This window comes from Meles meles, chromosome 21 (genome assembly GCF_922984935.1).
Source record: "Meles meles chromosome 21, mMelMel3.1 paternal haplotype, whole genome shotgun sequence".
Classification (NCBI taxonomy): domain Eukaryota; kingdom Metazoa; phylum Chordata; class Mammalia; order Carnivora; family Mustelidae; genus Meles; species Meles meles.
The window spans coordinates 40,869,110-40,886,321 of NC_060086.1; the positions used below are offsets into that span (position 1 = coordinate 40,869,110).

The following is a 17,212-nucleotide window of genomic DNA, read 5'->3' on the forward strand; positions in this document are numbered from 1 at the left end:
AGGGCCCTCAGGGGGAGCCAGTTCCCTAAGAGAAGAGTAACTTCTCCTGGTTCTCATTCCTTCATTCCTTCATTCCTCCATTCAGGCATTATAGACCTGACTCAGTGTATACAGTTATGTGGCCCTGTATCCTATTTGCCCCCCAGAAGTCATCATTTCCTGAGCACATTTCCTGCCCCACACTGAGACTTCCCAGGAACTGGGATCTGTACTTAGAGAAATTGCCCAACATGTTGCTTTAAGGATCGGAGAACATGCACGCTAAAATCTGCAAGGTTATCGCAATATCTAGTAACAATGATAGTCCTAAAGTAACAGTAACTCTTGCGATTAGTAGGAATATTTTAATTAGGAGGCGCGATTTGGGCGGAACCTTGAAGGCGGATAGGATTGGGAAACGCCGTGGGCAGGAGGGAGGACATTCCAAGGCAGGCGTGGTCTTCCTGAGCCAGGGGCCAATCCTCCAGGAGCCAAGGGAGGGGACGTGGGAGGGAGGACGGAAGCTGGCTGCCACAGCGCCCCTCCCTCCTCGCCCCGGGCGGTCACCCGTAGTAGAGAGCGCACCCTGGCGGAGGAGCAGTCCCTCACTGGCTTAGCCATGAATGAGAAGCTTCGGCCCTCCACCTCCTGCTGTCCATCCTCCCCGCGAAGGGGGAAAGTGGGAGGCTGGGTAATAGGGGGCACTAGGCAGCAGCCATCAGACCTCCGGGCCGCGCTGGCAGCCTGCCCCCGGGGCCGCTGCCGTCCTGGCCAGCCTCCACCCTTCACTCCCCCACCGGGGCCCCCGTTTCCTAAGGCAGCCCCAGGATCTGAGGCGCCCGGCGCGCCCCCCTTTGCTTCCTCCTCCCCGGCTCCGGGATTCCCAGGCTCCGGAGTCTGGGCTGGGCGGCCAACTGGGCAGGCAGGGAGGGAGGGGGCTGGCTGGCTTCCGAAGTCGGCCCCAAGTTACATGTGGGAAGAGGTGGCTGTGACGCAAGTTTCCAGGGGGCCCTGGGCTCGGAGGGAGCGCGCCAGAGCGGCTCCTCTCCGTGCAGCTGCAACCGTGAAAAAGAAGAGCCCTGAGCAGCACCCCAGGCTGCCTAAGCCGTCTTCGTCGGGCCCAGCTGCGCGCCCTCTGTCCCCGAGAGCCGCCGAATACGGAGACCCTGCATCGGGCAGTCCTTGCCGGACCCCGGACGCACAGGCTAGGCTCCCTCGCGGTGGCTGGCCTTTTTTTTTTTTTTTTTGCATCGCTTGCCAACCTGTCAGCTGATGGACCTCATCACCCATAGTGGCGCATGTAGCTCGGCCGCAGCTCGCTCCATTCACGCCGCGCCCCCCCAGCGGGCCCACGGCCCCCGGCTCCTGGTGCCGGGGGGGGGGGTAGGCCCGCAGACCCTGGCCGTAAGCAGCCCCCGGGGGCCGGCGCCCCTCTCGCCCGGGCCTCGCGCCGCCCGGGGGGCGCTGCAAATAGTCCTTTGTTTACATGCAATTCCTTACTCCGCGGAAGGAGGCCGGGGGAGTGCTGAGTTTTCACCAGCTGTTTCCCGCCTTGAAACAGACATCTGATCAGCTGCAAACACACACACACATACACACGCCCGGGGAGGCAGGCCGGAGAGACCTCCCTCCCGCCCCTCCCGCCCGCCTCCCTCCCCTCGCCGCCGCCGCCGCCAGCATCTGGGACCGGCCGTTTCTGCACCTCCGTCCGGCGCTGCCCTTTGATTCGGATTTCCATCTTGCATTCTCCGGCGGACCGCGGGACCCGGCTCGTGCAGAGGAGGGGGGCCGATCGCTATGGAGTATTTCATGGTGCCCACTCAGAAGGTGCCCTCTTTGCAACATTTCAGGAAAACAGAGAAAGAAGTGATAGGAGGGCTCTGTAGGTGTGTACTCCTCCTCTCCCCCACCCCCTTCCCATGATTGCAGCCCCCGGCCAGCCCGCCTGGGCTGGCGCGCGTGTGCGCACGCATGGCCCGCGCTGCCGACCCCGCTCGCCTTTCTTAGCTGCCCTGGGCGGCTACAGCCCCGCGCGCCGGGCTTGCGCTGCCGGGGGACCCTCCTCTCCCGGAACATGGGGGCCCCAAGCGGCCCCGGTCACTTTTGTCCACTGCAGGCGGGCGAGTCGCGACGTTTGTAAATTGCAAACAGACCCACGTGGTTCTGCAGCAGTCCCGGCCATGCTTGGTGCTGGTGGCTTTTCCCCCCGCGTTTCCTCCTCCCCCTCCTGCGGCGGCTTCCTTCCTCTCCCTCCTTCTTCGCTGTCTCCGGGTGCTCCCCTCCAAGGGGACTTGGGGGGCCCGGGCCGCGCGTGGGGCCGCGGCGCGGGCGGCTACAATGCAGCCACGCCGTGGCTCTGGGCGCTGGGGGGGGATCGGGGAACCGGGTGATGTGTTTGCAGTGAGCGGGGCTCTGGCGGGTTGGGGGGGCGTGCTCGAGTGGGGGCGCGAGGATGGGTGGGACCCGAGAGGCCGGCACTACCAGCCGGGGGGGCGCCGCGGACTCCCGCAAGCTCGCTAGCTTGCCGCCCGCGCCCGGGCGCTGTTTACTAGCTAGGCCTGGACGTGACTCTGCAGCCCTCTTGGAGTAGGCGGACCTCGGCGCGCAGCCTCTCGGGAGCTGTAGTTCCCGGCGCCCCGCCGGAGTGGCATTGTGGGAGTTGTAGGCTCCTCCCGACCACGCTTTCCTCGCACAAAGCTCGGCCCCGGAGGGTTGGATGGGCTAGGCAGGCCCGGTGGGAGTGCTTTCTGGCGAGGGGGCACCGGACGCCGCCCCTGGCCTCACGAGGCCGCTGCCTGCAGCACGCAGGTCTGGGCTGCAAACTTTCCCATCCCACGCCCCTCCCCCAGCCATAAACCGAAAGCGTTCAGTCTCGCAGCCGGGTGGGTGCGTGGGTGGGTGATCCTGGGTCCGAGGCCCTCCCCGGCTGCCACTTCCCAGGTTTGGCCCAGGTTTCCCCAGATCCACCCTTCCCCAAAGGGTGATGGGTGTGTGCACCACTTGCATCCCGTTGCCCTGGACACTTGTTAAAATGCACATGCCGCAACTTCAATGGCCAGAAGGGCCTGGGCATCTGCACTGGATACGGCCCACGGGACATGGCAGTGCTGCATCTGGGACTTTCCTGTATGCCCAAGTTTGTAACCCACAGCCCCCTTACAACCATGCTGCTTCTGGAGCGAAATGGCTCCCTAGGGCTGGGGCCACGTGCTCCGCCGCCCGGGGCAGGCTGGGCGGGGATTGAGGGAGGAGGAGCCCGGGGTGGTGTGGCCCAGACTGGTGGGCACTAACACCAAGGGCTGCAGAAATCGGGTTTGGGGAAGGTTTCTGCGCGTGGATATACACACACCGCAGCTCGCCCCAGGGCTCCTCCTACCTTAACAGTTCTCAAGTTCAGGATGGTGGGCAGTCAGGGTGGTAGCCACTCTGGGGACTGGCCCTTCCAAAGGTCTGCCCAGAGGACCTACCTGCAATAGGTAAATAAAAAAAATTGTGAAGCTCTTATGTATGTTTTAGGGACTCGTTTTGCTAGATTTTTCTCACTGAATTTTTTTTTTAAGATTTTATTTTTTATTTTTTATTTTTTTAAAGATTTTATTTATTTATTTGACAGAGATCACAAGTAGGCAGAGAGGCAGGCAGAGAGAGAGGAGGAAACAAGCTCCCCCGGGAGGAGAGAGCCCGATGTGGGGCTCAATCCCAGGACCCTGAGATCATGACCCGAGCTGAAGACAGAGGCTTTAACCCACTGAACCACCCAGGTGCCCCCTCACTGAATTTTCATACTGTTCTCAGTTAAGCGGCCTTAAGATTCTCATATGAGATGAGGACACAGGCCTGAGAAGGGCAAGTGGAAGGGCTGGGACTTGAATCCTGATCTTAGAGCCCTGCTCCTAGCCCTAGTAGCTGGTTGCTCAGAGAAGGGCTCAGTGGGGCTATTTGCGCCTGATCCTGGGTAGGCTTGGGGACCTCTGGCCGCCAGGCCCAGGACTTTGTTGAATCCTCTCTTGGCCTTTGAGGACTCTGGCTTCACTGTCCGTGTCCCAAGCCCTGCTTTATAGGAGTCCAGCAGTCTCTGGGGTCAGATGCCCCAGGCCCGGGCATGGGGACATGCTCAGCCTGCCTATCTGTGAGACAGTTGTAAGCCCGTGCAGTGGGTGTGGAGTTGGGCCCTCTGGGTTTGTTCATTTTCAGAAGCAGCTGTGGGGTGAGGTGGCATCGAGTGTGTAGACTGGGTGGGACACTTGGACTGTGTGGACTGGCTCCTGAGGCTGGTGGGCTTTGGCTTCATTTGATCCCTCCCTCTCTCATCCCTCTCCCAGGCCCACTGGAGGGGGCTGTACCGCACAACAGGCACCGGTGTGTGTCCTACACCCTGCATCCCCCTCCTAGCCCTGCTCATGCCCAAGCTGGGCAGTTTTGGGCCTGTGTAGTTGCACTGCTCTCCCCTTCTGTAAAATGGAGCACCTGTGAAGGTTGGCCATGTGTCTGGAAAGCGCCTGGTGTCTGTTACAGTAGCCTTCAGGAAGATTGTGGTCTTAAAAGTGTTTACCTGCTGCGCTTGGTGGAGGGAAAGAGACCAGTTCCTGGGAGGAAGAGACAGGGCCTTTGGAGTGTGTGCTGAGTCCCTGATCCAGAAACTATATGGCACCTACTCTGTGCGGGAAACTGAACTGACGCTGTCCTAACAGCTCAGAGTCTGGTGCTGAAGAGTCTTGTCAGCCACATAAGAGAGATCTTGGGATCTCCTGGAGTCCTGGGTATAAACTCTGGAAAAACAAGGCATCCTGTTTTCCTCAATCTCTTTTTTTCTTCTTCCATCTCTCTCCCCCCCTTCTATCTTTTTTATAACCTAAGGATCATTCTTCTTTCCTTCCTTATTTATTTATTTTTAAAATTATTTTAAATTTTAATTTTAATTTTAAAATTATTCTCTGTGCCCAATGTGAGGCTTGAACTCATGACCTCAGAGATCAAAAGTCTCATGCTGTACTGACTCAGCCAGCCAGGTGCTCCTCCCCCCAGGTCTTGTAAATTTCACCATGACCCTATAAAGTGAGGCAGTATTCCCCCATTTTACAGGTGGGTAAACAGGCTTTGGGAGATGAAGTGCCTTAGCATGGGGTTCCACGGCTAGCAAAGGGCCGGGCTGGTTTGTACTTGGACACAGTGCAGGGAGCTCCCTCTGATCTGAGGGGCCAAGGAAGCCATAGGGAGGCGAGAGGTGTTCCTGATGGGAACAGCCTGGCCATGTTCTGTTCAGAGCCGAGGGCAGGGGTGGCAGGCTGGGCAGAGTGAAGTGTATGGATAGAAGCATTAGGACTGGGTGAAAGCCCTGAGCTGCTTCAGTACTTGGCCTTGGGGATCCTTGCCGAGGGTCATTTCTTCCCTCCTGTCCTCCTCTTGGGGTGTGGGAGAAATCCCATGTGGGCTTTCCCACCTCTCACTGTTGAGTGGCAGGTGTGTGAGTGACTTTGGGCCATGGAAAATGAGAGTTCTCCGTGGCTAATCTGAGACTGGAGCCAAGTCTGAGGGTCTAGGTTGATGGGGACTACTTGCCTTTGGACTGGGCAGGAGAAAGGTACAGGTCAGGATTCTGCCTTGAGTGTGGTCACTACTCTAGAGCCTCTGATTGGTATGTTGGTGCTATTCCCAGGGGGCCGTCTGGGGCTACTCTGGTACTGGGGTGGCAGTGTCGGCACCCAGGGGTGGTGCCCAAACTGTTCTTGGCCGTTAGCAGCCCTTCTGGAGACTGACTGTCGGAGGGCAGTTCGGGAAGGAGAGAAGCCACAGACGCCGGGTGTCCGTGGACCAGGCTCCCTTCTCTGCTCACCTGCGAGTCTGAAGTTGGTGTGGAGGGGTCGGAGGCCCTTACCATTCCTGTAAATCACGTTTATGTGCGCAAAACTCCGAAGTGTAAGAAACTTTGAGATGTTTGCAGAAAAATCCCCTTTATCCCTGTCTAGTAGAGTAGCTAGAACAGCCCTCTGTTATAGGAATCTGGTTGGTCAGCATTTGGGAGCCCTGGTTGGCCAGCACGCCCACCAATCAGGACCGCGGGTTAGCGGTGATTCCACTGGTCAACTGCTGGTTTGCCATGCTTTCTCCAATCAGAACCCCTGGTTAGTCCACATTGTATTAGAGAAACTCAGAAACCTATAACTTACAGGGCTATTTAGGTGAGTTATCCATTAGGGTCTTGGTGGCAGTCTGTCACGAGGAACTGCAGCTTTGGGGTGAAGTCTGTTTTCTGGGACTTAAGTCTGCATTAGATTCCCCTGTAGCTGGTTCCTGGATGTACTTGGTAGCGAAGGGAGCAGAACGCCTGGAATGTTCCGAAGAGCCAGGATGAGCGGGCTCCTGCCCCCTGCCTGGGTCCTTCACTCTCCGTTGGTGTCCCCAGTTTCTGGGCATCCTGGCATCAGAAACCAGAGAACTCTGGTTTCTCTGGGGGTCCGGGGGAGTTGGTAGGACTTGGATGGGGGGGGGGGGGGGGCGGGCAGTGGGGGCTGGGACGTGCAGGAGCCTTGCTGCCTGCACCCTGTTCCTCCTGTCTTTCATGGTGGACTTGGGCAGGTCACTTTGCCTTTGTGCGGTCCCACTCTTCGTCGGGAGGGGCAGGGACACTATCTACTGAGGCTATACACGGGGCTCTAGTAAGCGGCAGCCACTTCGTGAGCCATCAGTGGAGGGGAGCTTCAGCAGGGGGAGAGAGCTGGGCCTTGGCATCTGCAGGTGCCCGTGGAACCCTGGTCTGGCTGTCTGACCTTGGTGGCTTGGCCTCCTCTGGACATCTCACCCCACCTCTTTTTTTTTTTTTAAGTAAGCTCTATACCCGACATGGGCCTTGAACTCATGACTCCAAGATCAAGAGTCGCACGCTCTTCTGACTGAGCCAGCCAGGCTTCTTACTCACTCTTCTTCTCCCCCTCCACCTCTTCTGTAATCCACCCCCCCCCACCCCCCGCCCCGGGTCTGGAGGGAACATCCAGACCAGGGAGCTGGGACTAGGTTCTACTCCTCCCCTCCTTGCCCCCCCCCCCAAGGGCACGCAAGCCACTGTGTATCAGGTCCCAGGGTGGTATCCTCTCTGCCACCCCATTGGCTCCACTGTAGGGGCAAGGATGAGTGAGGTGCCTCTGGCCCAGAATTGGAGCCGTATGACTGGTGGTCTGACTCTAAGACTCCGGCCATCATTCTGAGACCGGAGTCTCATCTGTGAAGAAAGGGTTGTGTCCCCCTTTTGAGCATCGACAGTCCAGGGCACAGTGAGGAAATTGCATCCTGATGGAGGGGGTCCAGGGAGGCCTTGGCGGTGCTGGTGGAGGAGAGGGCTTGTCTGTGGACCCACAGCTGAGGCTGACGTGGACTGCCTCTCTGTCAGGAGAGAAGCCCAAGGCCCAGGAAGGGGCAAGGGTGAGTGCAGGGTCCTGCAGGCCTGGAATGGGACAGACGGGGTGGGGTTGGGGGGATGGCCAGGAAAGGTCTTGACTGTCTCCAGCTGTCACAGATGTGTACTCCTGGGTTTCTTTTTTTTTTTTTTTAAGATTTTATTTATTCATTTGACAGACAGAGATCACAAACAGGCAGAGAGGCTGGCAGAAAGAGAGGGGGAAGCAGGCTCCCCGCTGAGCAGAGAGCCCGATGCGGGGCTCGATCCCAGGACCCTGAGATCATGACCTGAGCCGAAGGCAGAGGCTTAACCCACTGAGCCACCCAGGCGCTCCTCTCCTGGGTTTCTGAACAAACTCCTTTCCACCCGGGGATGGGCATGGGTACTTGGGCACCTCTTTGAGCCCCGGGTCCCCATCAATGGAATAAGGCTGCCCATAGTCCTTTTCCCCACTTCTCTAGAACCAGGGGTGTGAGCTCTCTTGGCCCAGGCCTGGACCAGGTCACCCCAGGAGGGCCCCTCAGGAAGAAGCCAGGGCTGTGGCTTTGGGTGGGGCTGGTGGCCTCTTCTGGGAGCCCAGCATCTGGAAGCCATCAGGCCAGGGGCGGGGGAGTTGCAGGAGAGAGCCAGGAAAGGGGGAATGCCTCCTCTAGGCCACACACAGGCCCACCCCTCGGGAGCGGTGGCATTGGGCCCACAGGCCCCGCTGCTGTCTTTGCCTCCTGCCAATGCCTCTGGGCCCACAGCCTCTCCCCCTTCGACTGGCCGCCTTCTCTCTCACCCCGCTGGCCGCTGCCCCTGTAGGGTGCAGTCACATAATTTGCAGTAACATTGCCGACTGCATGCTGGGAGCTTTGCTTCTCTGGCACTGGGTGGGCCTGTCTCGGGGTGCATGGGCTTGGGGGGAAGTGTCTCCAGGGCGCTTGGTCTGATGGCCCTTCTTGGAGTGAGCGGTACCTGTCTCATTTTTGAAGTGTCAGCCCTGCCTGGGGCCAGGCTGGGGGAGGGATGTGCTCCCCAGTCCTCAAGCCTGCAGCACTGAGGGAGGGTGGTCCAGGTGTGTAACAAGGAGCTCAGAAGTGTCCCAGGGACAGGTGTCTGCCATTGCTCTTGGGGACCATTGGCATCAGAATCACAGAGATTCTTGGTAGCCATTCGGCTTCGGGGCCGCACCCACACATGCCCGCCCACACTGGGGCTGGGAGCAGGGGGCTTCCCAGAGTGTCCTACTCCGTCACCCTCCTGCTCTGCCGCGAGTGTAGGCAAATTCTGCTCGGGGAGGGGGTGATAGCTCTACTAGGGCCCTCTGCAGAGGGACTGGAAAGACAGGGTCCCGCCAGGGCAGGGCACGGAGGGTACCTAGCCTGAGCCTGTCTCTGTCCTCCCCTGCAGCCTTGCCAACATTCCACTGACCCCTGAGACTCAGCGGGACCAGGAGCGGCGGATTCGGCGGGAGATCGCCAACAGCAACGAGCGGAGACGCATGCAGAGCATCAACGCGGGCTTCCAGTCCCTCAAGACCCTCATTCCCCACACAGATGGAGAGAAGCTCAGCAAGGTGGGCTAGGGCCCGGAAGGCTTCCTGGAGGAAGTGGTGGGCTCCAGTGGGGAGAAGAAAGTGAGCTTTGGCAGAGGCTGCCTGCTAGGGTCCCTGACGCGTCCCTCCCGCCCCCAGGCAGCCATTCTCCAGCAGACGGCAGAGTACATCTTCTCCCTGGAGCAGGAGAAGACCAGGCTCCTGCAGCAAAACACACAGCTCAAGCGCTTTATCCAGGTAGTGCCCCTCCCCCCACCCCTGTGGAGGCCCCCCCCCCCCACTGCCGCAGTGCCCTGCTGTCCTCCTGGCTCCACCGTGGCCTTGGACTTCGATGGGGTTAAGGGCTGTATCTTTCCCACCGACTTGCCTACTTCAGGCGTTTGCCTTCCTGGGCCTCAGTTTACCCATCGGTCAAGTGCAGTGGGGTGGGCTCTGGAAGGAACCGGGTGATTTCTGGAAAGCAAGTCCATTCTGCCTCCCTGCCTGGCCTTTGGCCATTTTTTGGCTTTGCCGAACAGGGCTCCTTAGTGCCCGTGCACCTGGGCCAGGCAGGCTTGGAGGTTGTGGGGGTCCTCTGACTCCGCCGCTGTTGGTGGTGCTTTTGGTAGTATGGGGGCACACTCACTGGGCCCTTGGGGTCCCCAGGAGCTGAGTGGCTCATCCCCCAAGCGGCGGCGGGCCGAGGACAAGGACGAGGGCATCGGGTCGCCGGACATCTGGGAGGATGAGAAGGCGGAGGACTTGCGGCGGGAGATGATCGAGCTGAGGCAGCAGCTGGACAAGGAGCGTTCGGTGCGCATGATGCTGGAGGAGCAGGTGAGGCTCCTGGGCCGAACAGGCGTTTGTGGGAGCACCTGCCTTGTTCCGGACCTACGAGTGAGGGACCCAGCGGGGACCAAAGCAGACAGCTCGCTTTCCTTGGGGTCACTGTCTGTATGGGGTGGAGGAACCTTAGTCAGAGGATCTCACACTGTAAAAACACAGCTGTGGGCCGTCTGGGGTGCTCAGGTCACGATGTCGGGGTCCTGGGATCCAGCCCCATGTCGTGTGCCCTGCTCAGTGGGGAGTCTGCTTGTCCCTCTCCTTCTGTAACCCCCTGTCCCCCAATTGTCTGTGCAGGCATGCACTCTCGCTCTCAAGTAAATGACTTTTTTTTTTTTAGGATTTTATTTATTTATTTGGCAGACAGAGATCACAAGTAGGCAGAGAGGCAGGCAGAGAGAGAGGAAAGGAAGCAGGCTCTCTGCCGAGCAGAGAGCCCAACTCGGGGCTTGATCCCAGGACCCTGAGATCATGACCCGAGCCAAAGGCAGAGGCTTAATCCACTGAGCCACCCAGGTGCCCCTCAAGTAAATGACTTCTTAATAAAAGGCACATGACAGCGGTGGGCACCAGAGAGGCAGACTTGGGCTGGTTGCAGAGAGGCTGCCTCACGGCCTCTCCGTGGAAGTGACTCTTGCTGAGGTTGGGAGGTCAAGTCTGGAAGTCAACCATGCAGAGAGGGGAGAACGGGGCCGACAGGGCCTGGCGGTGGGAGGGAGTGTGGCATGAGGGCGGCGGGAGAGGAGATGAGTCATGGCGAGCCCAGTAGGCTGAGCTGAGGACTTTGGTCTCTACCTTGAGGGTAGCTGAGGGCCATACTAGGGCTTGGCGCTACAGAGCTTGGAGTGGCCGACCTCAGCAGTCCCGGGGCTGGGCTGGCGGTGGGGGAAGGTGCCGGGGTGTGGTCCAAGCCCTGTCCCCGAACCTACTGCCCTGCCCCCAGGTGCGCTCGCTGGAGGCCCACATGTACCCGGAGAAGCTCAAGGTGATCGCCCAGCAGGTGCAGCTGCAGCAGCAGCAGGAGCAGGTGCGGCTGCTGCACCAGGAGAAGCTTGAGCGGGAGCAGCAGCACCTGCGGACCCAGGTGAGCAGGAGGCGTCCGCGAGGGGCTCTCACCCGAGTATCGGTGCCTCTGGGATCCAGTGGGGTGCCCGGGGCCTAAGGGGACTGGTTCCCAGGTGCCCTGCAACATGAGGGCATTGCAGCCTTGTAGCGGCCCTTGGAGGCCTGAGCTCTTACTATTCCGATTTCATGGATGGCAGAGTTGAGGCACAGAAAGGTCCCATTGCATGCCCACTTGTGATCCTCCGGGATGTGGCCGTCTAAACCCAGCATCTACGCTCCGGACAACCAGTGTGTTTTTCTTGAAGATTTATTTAGTTTAAAAAATTTTTTATTTACTGGGGCGCCTGGGTGGCTCAGTGGGTTAAAGCCTCTGCCTTTGGCTCGGGTCATGATCGCAGGGTCCTGGGATCGAGCCCCGCATCGGGCTCTCTGCTCAGTGGGGAGCCTGCTTCCACCTCTCTATCTGCCTGCCTCTCTGCCTACTTGTGATCTCTGCTTGTCAAATAAATAAAAAAAAATTTTATTTACTGATTTTAGAGAGAGCGAGTGAAAGGGAGCACGAGTAGGGGGAGGGGCCGAGGGAGAGAGACTCTGAACTGAACTCCCTGCTGAGCGTGGAGCCTGACGTGGGGCTCGATCTCACGACCCTGAGATCGTGACCTGACCTAAAATCAAGAGTTGGATGCTTAACTGACTGAGCCACCCAGGTGCCCCTCAGCCACGGGATTTATTAGATGTTGATGTGCTTCCTTTGTGCTGGAGAGCGGGGTGGGGGTGGTGTGGGCGGGACACGGGATATCGGATGGCTGGAAGCACCTCTCTGGACCTCCTTTCCCTCCTTATTTATTTATTTATTTATTTAATTTTTTTTTTAAAGATTTTATTATTTTATTTATTTGACAGAGAGAGAGATCACAAGTAGGCAGAGAGGCAGGCAGAGAGAGAGGAGGAAGCAGGATCCCTGCGGAGCAGAGAGCCCGATGTGGGGCTCGATCCCAGGACCCTGAGATCATGACCTGAGCCGAAGGCAGTGGCTTAATCCACTGAGCCACCCAGGCGCCCCATCCCTCCTTTTAAAAACAAGAGGGGTGAAGCCCAAACTGGCTGGCCCTCTGAGTGAAGGCGTTCAAGGGTGGGGTGGCTGGCAGAGGCTCTCGAAGCAGATGGTTTTGAGGGCCGACCCTCTGAGCGACAGAAGGGAAGGGGCAGCTCCTGGAACCTTCGGAAGGAGACTGAGGGCCTCTGTCTTGCAGCTCCTGCCCCCTCCGGCCCCCACCCACCACCCCACAGTGATCGTGCCCGCGCCACCCCCGCCCTCCCACCACATCAACGTCGTCACCATGGGCCCCTCCTCGGTCATCAACTCTGTTTCCACATCCCGGCAAAATCTGGACACCATCGTGCAGGTACCTGGGCTCGGGGACGGGTTCTCGTGTGGCAACAGGCCCTTTGTGTCCATCCCCGCGTCTCCCTTTCTATGTCTGCGGTGGGAGGCGGCTCCAGAGAAGGTTTCGGGCAGAGAAGGAGGGGGTGGGTGGCACGCCCTGGAAGACCCTGTTCCTTGCCTCTGTGGGATTTGCTGAGAGGGCTCTTTGCTCCCTGAGAGCCCTGGTGTCAGGCTCCTGCATCCAGTGCTCGGGTTGGTCCAGAGCTTCCTCTGAGCTCCGTCTCCCAGGACCCGGGGCGGGGTGCAGGTGGCAGGGGCTGGGTGGGAGACAGTGAAGCCTTGAGCGCAGGAGGAAGAAAGGAGATGACTGGCTCTGTGGGTCAGGCCCAAGGTTTCTGCTGTGCCCACCTTCGCGTGGTGCCCCTTGGGCAACCCAGCAGCGTCACAAGGAAAGAAAGAACCAAACCAGAAAACCCCATCAACCCCTGCAACCGCAGTTGCACGTAAACCCAGTGAACTGAATAATAAAGTTAATGACAGAGACCTTGCACCAGTGAACAGGCGCTTTGAAATAGATCCACGGGGGACGTCTGTGATTCTCCCGAGGAGTTTTTCAGCTTAGCAGAGGAGTTCCAAAGGTTGGGCGGGCCAGCCGCTGTCTTGCCAGGCTCACTTGTGGGCCTTTCTGGGCTGTGTGTGTGGGGTGGGAGAGGATGGTGGCTGTCCGAGTGTCCCCAGCAGCCCTCATCACAGCCTGCCCCACCCTCCCTGCCCCAGGCGATCCAGCACATCGAGGGCACCCAGGAAAGGCAGGAGCAGGAGGAGGAACAGCGGCGAGCGGTCATCGTGAAGCCAGCCCGCAGCTGCCCGGAGGCCCACGCCTCTGACACCGCCTCCGATTCGGAGGCCTCGGACAGCGACGCCATGGACCAGAGCCGGGAGGAGCCAGCAGGGAACGGGGGGCTTCCCTGACCACCCCCCAGCCCTCCTCTCCCTTCCTGGGGCTGGAGGGGGCGGGGGGGGCAGCAACAGGGAGCAACGCAGGTGAACGAGTGAGGAATTTTTACAAAATTACGACGTCATTTGGGTCTCTTTTATGACCTCTTTTTCAATACTGTAAATCCACCTTTGAACGCAGCCACCTGGCCTGAGGTCCCGGGGGCCGGGGTGGCAGGAGCGCGGGAGCACCGGGACACCTGGGGCCGGGCCTCGCCCCGGAGGCTGGGGGAAGCTGACACAGCCTGGCCTCTCTCCGCCAAAAAGCATTTTTTCATTTCAATGTGTTTTTAAGAACAGGGAAAATCAAACAAAACCCCAAGGTATTCTGCCCTCCCCAGAGCCAGCCTGAGACCGTCAGTTTTTGACTCTTTCCCTCCTCTTTTTGTTTTTTTTTCCTTTCTCCTGTAAGCACTTACATGGGTTGGGGGGTCTGGCTGGGTCGGGGCTCTCTGGGGGCCCGGGGGGTCTACAGTGCTTCTCGGTTGGGGTTTGCTGCTGCCCTTCTCCCCTCCCCTCCTGGCCTCGGCTCAGTACGGCTCAGTACGAGGATTGGCCAGTCCCCATCACCACCCAGCCCCGCCTCTCCCTTCGGATTTCCCATCTTCTACCCCAGAAATGTCTCTCTCTTTTTGTTTTGTTTGTTGTTGGTTCTTTTTGGTTTTGGTTTCTGTTTATCTTTTTTGTTTCTTGTTTCTTGTTTTTTTTTTTTGTATTGTTTTGAAATTTTTTTTTTCTTACAATTTTGAGGTCTTTGTGTTCAAGGAGAAACTATTATATTTTGTTAAGAAAGTGGGGGGGAAAACCAAGAGGCCACCGTGCCTTTATAAAGAAACAAAATAAAGTTTGTACTTTGTTTTTTAGGTTCTGTGTCTCCTGGGTGTGTGTTGTCCTGAGGAGCTGGGGACGGCTCCTGGAGTAGAGGATGGGGTGCTCTTGGGGCCCCCCAGTGGGGACTGGGTGTGCCTGAGCATGATGACTTCCCTCAGCTTGTGTTGCAATGAGCAGTCAGGGTTCCAGACTCCAGGGTTCCCAGGATTACTCCCTCAATCGTGCAGAGACGGGAGATGGTGTTGGGGGTAAGAGGAGTGAGTGTCTCCCAGCTCCTTGGTGGGAGGCAAGGAGAGAATGAACCACCAAGAAACAGGTTCCTATGTCTTAGAGAAAGGACACAGGATGTTCGGGGTCCTGGTTGTCCCTGGGCTTTGCTACTTCCTCATCTTGTGTAATCTCCCTGAACCTCAGTCTCCCCAGCTACAGAAGGGAAGGGAGTGTTACCTCCTGGTCCGTGGTGGTAAAGAGAGCAGGTCCTGGAGTCTGTCTGCCGGCAGCCAGTTCCTTCTTGGGGGAGCCCGTTGATCTCTGAGCCTCAGTTTCATCATCATCTGAAGCTGGAAGTCAGCGGACAAGGGAGGTTTGCCTTATTGGGTAGGGTGGTGGACCTTAAAGTCTCTTAATCCTCTGTGCCCAGAGAGAGCTTTACAGACTCCTCCCCTTGGGGTGCCTGGGTGGTACAGTCGGTTGAGCGGTTGAATGTCTGACTCTGGGTTTTGCCTCAGTTAGTAATCTCAGGGTCGTGAGATCGAGCCTTGCATTGGGCTCTACGCCCAGTGTGGCATCTGCTTAGGACTCTTTCTCCCTCTACCTGCCTTCCCCCCCACCCCCCCCGGCACATGTGCGCTCTTCTCTCTCTCAAATAGGTAAATAAATTAAAAACAAAAACAAAACCAAAAAAACCCAGATCACAAAAAACACCAAAAAACCGCTCAAGTGTTCCCCTTTTCCTGCTTTTTGTCACGTGTGCATTTTGACAGGTACATGGGCACTGAGGCCAAAGAGGAATGACCACTTCACATCTCACCCCATAGTGAATGCCTCTAGACACCAGTTTGTTGTATAGAAAGGGAGGCAGGAGCCTAAACTTTTTTTTTTAGAACTTTTAATTTTTTTTTTTTTAGATTTTATTTATGTATTTGAGAGAGAGAGAATGAGAGAGAGAGAGCATGAGAAGGGGAAGGGTCAGAGAGAGAAGCAGACTCCCCGCGGAGTAGGGGAGCCTGATGCAGGACTCCATCCCAGGACTCCAGGATCATGACCTGAGCCGAAGGCAGTCGCCCAACCAACTGAGCTACTCAGGTGCCCCGAACTTTTAATGTTTTTAGGTGAAATTCACATAACTTAAAATTAGGTATTTTAAAGTGAACAATTCACTTTATAGTGAATGAATATAGTATATTTATTGTTGGGTAACCGCCATCTCTATCCACTTCCAAAACCTTTCGATCGCTTCGAAATGAACTCCTTACCTCCTTCAGTCTCCCCCATTCCTCCCTCCTCCCAGCCCTTGGCAACCACCAATCTGCTTTCTGTTGGAGTTTTTATTTTTTTATTTTAAAAGATTTTATTTATTTATTTGGCAGAGATCAAAAATAGGCAGAGAGGCAGGCAGAGAGAGAGGAAGGGAAGCAGGCTCCCTGGCGAGTAGAGAGCCCTATGCGGGGCTCGATCCCAGGACCCTTGGATCATGACCTGAGCCAAAGGCAGAGGCTTTAACCCACTGAGCCACTCAGGCGCCCCCCTGTTGAGAGTTTTTAAAGATGAAAGTGTGTTAGAGTTTTAAAAATGAAAGTGTAGCTTACTTTTGGTTAAAGTCACACTTTTTAGTTTTTGGTTCTATGTGTTTTAACAAATGTGTAGAGTTGTGTAACTATCACCCCAGTCCTCAGTCCTCATCTTCATTGTTCCCACTGTCCCTTTGTAGTCCAGATGCCGGCAACCACACTGATCTGTTCTATAGTTTTGCCTTTTCCAAAATGTCATATAAATGGAATCATGCAATGTCTAGCCTCTTCAATCTAGCCAGCTTCTTTCACTTAGCATAATAGCAAATTTTCCTTTTTTGGGTCTATCTAGATGAATTTACTTAATCACATTAAAAGGCGTGTCTGAGGGGAGGGGCTTACCTAGGATCTGGGTGGGGACGCCCCTTCTAAGGACGGAGGAGCTACCCTTTCCGGCCAGGTGCAAAGCGCTCTGGACAGGTTCCATGCAGCTCCTAAGAGCATCAATAGAGGGCGCTGTGGGCCCAGGGCGCCGGGCCCGGCGAGGGCGGAGGCTCCGCCTCTTTCCGGTGCTCGCGGGACTGTTCAGTTCCTATAGGCCAGAAGAGGAACTTGGCGGCGGGGCCGGAAAGTCCCCCTCCTCCGACCCTCTAGCTAGCCTGGCGACAGTAGGCGGTCTCCTCAACAGGCGGCGGAAGTCAAGGGCGCGGAGGCGACCCCGCCCTTTCCCGGACACTGCCCCCCCATCCCGCCCTCTTGGTGCGCATGCTCCTTGGCGCCTGAGGCGGCCTTGAGCGCGCTCCCGCCAGCCTGCTCCCTTGGCCCCGCCCCTGGCCCCGCCCCCCGCGCTCTCTCACGCACGCCTCGCACGCAAACGCCGCAAACGTGCGGCTTCTGCGTGTTCCCCGCGCGGAGGCGCTCGCCTACTTCCTCACGCGCCTGAGGGGGGTAAAGGACTCGTCCAGGTGTCAGTGCCGTAGGCGGCGCGGTGCGGCGAGAGTCTTAGTGGAAGGAACAGAGACGCAGTGAAAGGAGCAGGTGACGTTAATTTTAATGACATGTTTAATTTTTAAGCCACAGCATCCACTGTGTCATCTCAGAGGTGACGAATGTAAGAAACTATGCAGGAAATACCTCATTTTTTTCTTCCTGCCGCGTTTGGGAACCTTGTCTGCTTTGGCCGTGCCTATGTGGGGACAGCCACGGGTCCAGGGTCAGCAGCCACGCGCGGGGCAGCGACAGGGTTCCAGGGTCAGCAGCCACAAGGGGAACAGTGACAGGGGTCCAGGGTCAGCAGTCACGAGGGGAACAGTGACAGGGGTCCAGGGTCAGCAGTCACGAGGGGGACAGTGACAGGGTCCAGGGTCAGCAGCCACACTGGGGTGTGTGTGACAGGGTCCAGGGTCAGCAGCCACGAGAGGGACAGTGACAGGGGTCTAGGGTTAGCAGCTACCTGTACAGTGGCCCCGGTC

General features: G+C 57.6%; 2 protein-coding genes across 3 annotated transcripts in view; both read left to right on the forward strand.

Moving 5' to 3' along the window:
* The first annotated feature begins 1,399 nt into the window (after positions 1-1,399).
* TFAP4 (transcription factor AP-4) lies at positions 1,400-13,979 on the forward strand. 2 transcript variants are annotated; one of them, XM_045994241.1, is made up of 7 exons: positions 1,400-1,806; positions 8,765-8,930; positions 9,048-9,146; positions 9,555-9,725; positions 10,675-10,815; positions 12,050-12,202; positions 12,961-13,979. In XM_045994241.1, the coding sequence occupies exons 1-7, from the start codon at positions 1,466-1,468 to the stop codon at positions 13,153-13,155; spliced, it is 1,266 nt and encodes a 421-aa protein (XP_045850197.1). In that variant the 5' UTR covers positions 1,400-1,465; the 3' UTR covers positions 13,156-13,979. The 2 variants fall into 2 exon arrangements, with proteins under 2 accessions (XP_045850197.1, XP_045850198.1); XM_045994242.1 differs by having other exon boundaries at positions 1,627-1,865.
* A 2,667-nt stretch (positions 13,980-16,646) lies between these two features.
* SRL (sarcalumenin) overlaps positions 16,647-17,212 on the forward strand; it is a 44,124-nt gene continuing 43,558 nt past the window's right edge. The window contains exon 1 of the mRNA XM_045992450.1: positions 16,647-16,778. The gene's annotated coding sequence lies outside the window, so the exon portion shown is untranslated. The remainder of the gene's footprint in view (positions 16,779-17,212) is intronic.